The following is a 6,823-nucleotide window of genomic DNA, read 5'->3' as shown; positions in this document are numbered from 1 at the left end:
CACTGCAATTCCCGCTGTTTGGATAAAGCGTTGTGGACTTCAGAAAGCCCATATTGATGTTTTGGGCCCATATAACTGGGCTTTAACTCACTACAATAAGAAAATTATACGTGAATAATAATTAGTGGAAATTGATTTTTTGTCATATATATATATATATATATATTTACAATTTCATCTTTTTAGATTTCAGTTGTAATCATATCAATTTTAATTTTTATAATTTTAATTATTTTTCATCAAAATACATGTTATAGTATCATTTCAGTGTCATATCAACGCCACATCGCTGTTATGTCAAAAAAAAACTAAAATTATAATAAATAAAAAAATAACTAAAATGTTAAAATATAAGCCAAAAACGCTAATAGGTAAATAATATAAGTAGTTCCCTAATCATTAATCAAAAGGTCTTATTTTAAACCCAATAAAATTGAGTTGTCATGTGACAATTTTAGTTCAAAGATGACCTATTTTTAAGCTATATAAATTCCAGATTAAAATAATTCATCGTATATCTTTTTGTTTATTTATTTTTTTGAATCGCAATAAATCATTAGATTTGAATAACATCCAAAATACATCTATAATCCATGAAGGAAAAACACCTTCAATCCAAGAATGCAGATGTCACTGCTTTGACAAGGAAGGAATGTGAGAAAACCAATGTATTTTCAAAACCTGATTGAATCGTTAGAAGAAGTCCATAGAATAAAGCAATGATCTCGGAAGCAAATACAAAATTTGGATGCCTAATATCCTGACATGACGCAGCTGACAGATACCCAAAATGATCTCGAATCATTACGTCCATACTAAAACGACTCTTCAACTCATTAAATCCCACATCAACGTCTACTCTGGAATCGCACCGGACGAAATCCTATTCCAGTGCGATTCCGAAATAGGATATGAAAACTCAGAAAAAAATGTGTTGTATCAAAAAAAAAAGAAAAGAAAAGAAAGGAATAACTCAATCAACTTTAATAGGATTTGATCTTTAGATTGATCATGTTTCCAACGACAATTCTATTTCAAAATTCCCCAAACCAACATAGCAAATAATTCAAAATCAATGGTCGATAGAACAGCCCTCAACTGAAAACCACACCCCAAAAAATTATTCATGCCACTTTTTTTCCAAATGGGTCCAAAATATTGTCTCCTTCCAAAGTTTAGAGATTTGTGAACAACATAACAGACAATAAGTTATCGAAGCAAAAGACGATCCACATAACGCACGACCCCCTTCCATAGGAACATTACGACGAAGAAGATTTAACCCCTTCGTGGGAAGCAATGGTTGAAAATTCAGATTCATGCATGCATAGAAGTTGACCTTTAACCAAATACGAAGTTTATGTATTTTTCTTAATTTATTTATAGGTTTATCGAAATAAAGAAAGATCCCGCCATATAATTTACATGAAATTTTAATTATTATATTTACGGAGTGGGACAACCGATCTCTAAATAATAAAATATGTATTTTTTTAACCCTTTTGAGTTTTGAAAGATAATAAACCCTTTTTTTTCAATTTTTTTATATTTTATGATATAAACGATAAAATTGATAATTTTTTGAAGTTGAGAGATATGTTTGTAATAATTAAGTTTTGAACTCAAAATATGTCGTTGACTCAAAAGTCAAAACCTTGATGTATATGAGATATATGTCACCGACGAGACATCCAATTGGTGTGGCGATTTATATTCAACAAGTGATCAAAATTTTATTTCCATTAAAATGTAAAATGTGAATTATGTTCTTAAATTTCAATCCATTCCTTGGTTTGTTTCAACCTACCGTCTGCACGGACAATGAACGGCCCGGATCACTCCACATGAGTGATCCGGGCCCACTTCCCTGTAAAAAAAAAAAAAAATTGGCTCGAAAAAATTCGAGTCGTTGGATCGACCCCTGCAGGCAGTGCCCGCAGGGGTAGGGTCGACCGAACCCTATTCCTTTGTTTGGTGCACGCGTATTACACCTTCAATGGTTGTCCGAATATGCAAACCTCAACTAATGGGGATCTAATCAATACCCACTTGATTAAATGCTAATATTAATTACACTTATATTAGCATTAAAAAATTGTGTATTCCGTATGGTCCACATGCGATCCCTGGAAGGAGCCTTTTAGCATGCAAGAAATTCCTTTTTTCCTCTTGAAAGCATTAGATATATAAATTTGACAATATTGATTGACAGACCAGCTATAGTCTTCGGTTTGATGTCAAAAACCTAGAAGAAAGTTGAGTTGCTAGTTTTAACAAACCAGCCTATTTTTATATCTTTATTATATTATATTACAATGTTTTAGTATTTTATAGAAACTGTTTTGGTCTGACTTTGTTACACCAATATCGAATTCTTTATAGAATTTTGAAAATATTTATTGCTAAGTAACAATTCATGGACAAAAATGTCAAAAAAATAACTTCTTTCAAATTTTACTCCACTAATGATTGTAACTTCCCACTAATATCAAAATTTCTCGACTTCCATTCTATATAATCTTTATTTCTTTAATTCTCATTTTTTTTATATGCTAACACTAAAAACTTTAATCTTATTCATTCGTTTATTTTCTAAAAACAACAATATTCATGTATTATACTACACAGACATCACGTGTAGTAGTTAGTTACCAGTAATAATAATGATAAATATTGTGATGAACATAGCAAAATTAAAGTTTAGTCGATGTCTTTATTATCTAATCAATTCATTAGATATATCGACAAGTAATAACTCGAATATAGATAATCTCATTTTTTTTTAATTCTATGTCACAAACAAAAGAAAACAAAAGAGAAAAACTATATTTTTTAACGTGAAGAAAATACATCCGGGACCCACGGCCACGCCGCACCGCAATTGAACTAATTAGACCGCCGACAAAATCACCCATAATTCTTTTCCTCTCATGTAGTTTATTCTTTATATATTTTTTTTTATTATTCTGTGTCTTAGAGCTTCCATGTGAAGTGTTTTATACTTAAATAAAGCTGGATCTCTTCCACAAAAATGTATACACACAGCTAGACGCAATTTATTACTTGTTCATTGAACGAATCTACCTTCCAGACCAGTGGATAAAGTGGTACAAAGGTGGATGCTTTAAGGTGTAAATCATTCATGAACATTGAGAATCTGCGTCAGGAAAATTTTCTGATGTTGAATACCGAAATCGAAGATTGAAGTTGTAGATCTTGTAAGAGGTTCGTGTGAGCTGTCCTGCATTTTCTTCAATCTTTTTGGAAATCATTTTGTTTTTTTCTCTTACTGGGTTATTTGGTTGAGTTGGGTTTCTTATTTTCATGGAGGAAAAGTGGATTTTGCTGATTTTTGTAGGTCTACTTGAATTGGGAAATTTTGTCTAAAGTTTTTAATTAAATTTCTGGTTTTTCGGAGGCATTTTCTTGTCGTGTAAAAGAGGAAGGAGATGAGAAAAGATTGTTCTTTTGTTTGTTCTTTACTGTTTTCTTTTCCCTTTAGTTTTGTGTTTACTGATTCTCTAGGCCTCTTTGTAGGTCTAGAGAAATGGGCGATTTTGCCTGAAGCTTTTAATAGACTTCTGTTTTCTTGGAGGCCCTTTCTTGTTTGGTAAAGAGGATTGAGATGAGAAAAGATTGTGCTTTTATTTGTGCTTCATTGTTTCTTTCACTAATTTTATGTGAAATGATTATTTGTGGCCTTGTAAGTTAGTTGTACGGGAAAAGCTTCTTAGTGTGTGTTGGATCTACTAATATGCATCTTTTCGTACTTATGTTAGTTTCTTGTTCATGCAAATTTTTCTTTTCAATGTGAAAATCTGTGAGATTTAGAGCTCGATTACGCCTATGGCTATCAGTTGATTTAAGGAGTAACATAATGTCGGACCTATGAACTTTTAGGAGTAGAAAGCGACTTGGTGTGTTTCGTGACACATAACTTACATTTTCATGAAAAAGTACAAGTCAGGCAAGGGCCATGGTCGTTCCTCTATCTGAATTAACTCTGGCCAATGTAAGCTAAGCTATTGATGGAACAATTAGCAGCAGCTGATATCTTTCGGGCAGAGCTTTTATCCCTCAAATGCGGTGTTGATTGTGTTACCACTCGTGGTTTGGCCCAAACCGTGTCTACAATTATTCAATTTCTGGAGCTTAGTAACCTCAAAATTATTGCATAGGGCTGTTATCAAATCTCGATTTTGTTCATGATATGCATATGGCACAAATCATTCTTGACCCAGGAATTAGATTTTTAACTTCGTTCATGAATTACTACATCATATAGGCTATAGCAGTGTCGATGCAGGGCGTAATTAAAATTTTTCATCTTTTAATCACTTCCTATCTTCTGGAGTTTGACTTGTTTCGTAATTATTAAATAAGAATTTATTCAATATGGTCATTCACTGAGCCGAATAACCATTCTATTCTTTCCACTTAAGTTATTTCCCTGCAGATCTAAAATTGTATTCAACCCATGTCCCTTATTAATTTTTTGATTCGATTTGGTTATCTAATCTATCTGTGAGACTGTTCATTAATTTTGCAAATCTGATGCTGTCATACGCTGATTGGTTTCTCTTTTCTTCAGCACGTACACGAACTAGTTCCAGGAAATGATGGGAACTTTGGCTTTTGAAACAGAGCCTGTTTTCTCAAATGATGATGCAATATTAGGGCTTAAGGACTTCGAACAAGGATAATAGAGGAAATCCCCGAGTTTTATCACTTCTTTCAATGTTCTTGGAGAGATCCATCCAGAAAAATGAAAGAATACTTGAAACCACACAGGTTAAAGATGCTATAACCATCTTTCACGGTCTAAGAGCCCCTTCTCTAAGCATTCAACAATATATCGATCGGATTTTTAAGTACTCGTGCTGCAGTCCTTCCTGCTTTGTTATTGCTCATATATATGTGGATAGATTTATTCAACGGACGAATTCACGCATAACTTCCCTCAATATCCACCGACTTTTAATAACCAGTGTAATGGTGGCGGCAAAATTTATGGATGACGCGTAAGTTATTAAAAAGCAAATATTTTCATGCGGCTTCGTTTTTTCATGTTAAAAAATCTATTTGTATGCATCATCACTGCCAATTATTGATATCGGCAAACAGTCGTTCCTATGATTTTATGTTATGAGTTATTATTTTATGCATTCATGATTGAATCTACGAGTTTGTGTTTGGATCAAGTGCACTGGAGGGGTGCACTAAAACTATGTAAGCACTTGTTTAAATTTGTAACATGACATATTCTAATCAACTTTCAGATTCTTCAATAATGCATACTATGCTCGTGTGGGAGGCGTGAGCACGACTGAAATGAACAAGTTAGAAAGAAGGTTCTTATTTGCTGTGGACTTCCGACTATATGTTAGCGTACAAACGTTCGGGAAGTACTGTTCGGTTTTGAAAATAGAAGTGGGGGGAGTGGGAGTCATTGAACGCCCGATCCAAGCATGTGGGGTGAAAGATAGCTGGGGAAATAAAGACGACTCCTCTCATTCTCGATCGATTGCTAGATGAAGATTTGCCCGAGGTTGGATTATCTCTATACAATTGATGATATCAAGAAAGCAAATCAAATGCGAAACTACTACTTCTTATATCCTAAGAGGTCAAGTGTTGTGATCATATATGTAAGTTTCTGTATGGTGTCCGGTGTCCATTCTTTGTTGTTGTATGGGTAATAGATTGTTTGATAGGTTCTGTCATGTTATTTTGTTTTAGATGAGGTGTTACAATTTGGGTAAAGTTCTTCCAAAAATCTGAACTCCATATATATCTTATGATCCAAACATTATAGACCCCTCAAAAGTCTTGATATGCATTTATTTGTTTAAAATACATCAACCCTCATCACTGCCAACCAAACATTATTTTTGACTCGATCGATTCTTGATATGCCCGGCGACTTGTTAGGTACCGGACATTGCACTATTTTCGACTTGGTTCTTACTATGCCTGGCAACACCCTGGGCATTAAGAGGAGCGTCTCGGGCGTCGGGTGTTCCCGTCGTACTGTGTAATATATCCGTAAGTGAAGTTTCGATATACCATAGGTTGAAATATGTTTGCTATTGTGTTCATTATATTTATAGGCCATCATGCTGATAAAAGGTGCCTATATTATTTGACTGACTGATTTATGACTGCCCAAACATGATAAACCAAATTTGAAATAAAATGGGATGACTGATAACCCTACAGGTATCATATAAGTTCAAAAGCCTACAGAGACATTATTGCTTCTTCTTTTTTCACCACTGTAGGCCCAATCTATTTAACGGGCTTAGCGTACAAAGGTTGTATGTAGTGGGCTCTCAATGGGCTGAATACAGATTATTTAATCGTCACCCGAAGGTAATTTTAAATATATGTTTATAAAACGAAAGAAAAGATATGATCATATTTTAATCAAAAAGTTTTCCAAAATTGTCGAATTCTGACCGGCGCAGGTTTTTTGAGATGGTCTCACGAATCTTTATCTGTGAGATGGGTCAACTTTACCAATATTCACGATAAAAAGTAATACTCTTAGTATAAAAAGTAATTTTTTTAATAGATGACCCTAATAAGATATATGTATAACAAAATACGACTCATGAGACCATCATACACAAGTTTTTACCTTCTAACTATTACCTAGATTTGACTAGTGATTCATAGAATATATTTCATCAATGTAATACATAAAATAATCCCCCACCCCCACCAAAAAAAAATGAAAAAGAAAAATAATATTACATAGACATATAATTACTAAACGAATACACTAGAAATTAATTTTAGGAATAAAAGACAGAAAACTACG

General features: G+C 33.4%; 1 protein-coding gene across 1 annotated transcript; it reads left to right on the top strand.

The window, feature by feature from the left end:
• The first annotated feature begins 4,591 nt into the window (after window positions 1–4,591).
• LOC142523151 (cyclin-P3-1) lies at window positions 4,592–5,937 on the top strand. Its single transcript, XM_075626802.1, is given in 3 exon segments — window positions 4,592–4,688; window positions 4,690–5,021; window positions 5,280–5,937. Coding segments are annotated over 3 exon segments (660 nt in total). The 5' UTR covers window positions 4,592–4,616; the 3' UTR covers window positions 5,536–5,937.
• Window positions 5,938–6,823: the final 886 nt, after the last annotated feature.

Source organism: Primulina tabacum, chromosome 2 (assembly GCF_025594145.1).
Source record: "Primulina tabacum isolate GXHZ01 chromosome 2, ASM2559414v2, whole genome shotgun sequence".
Lineage (NCBI taxonomy): Eukaryota > Viridiplantae > Streptophyta > Magnoliopsida > Lamiales > Gesneriaceae > Primulina > Primulina tabacum.
The sequence above is the reverse complement of the archived record's forward strand: the minus strand, read 5'-3'. Positions and strand labels throughout refer to the sequence as shown.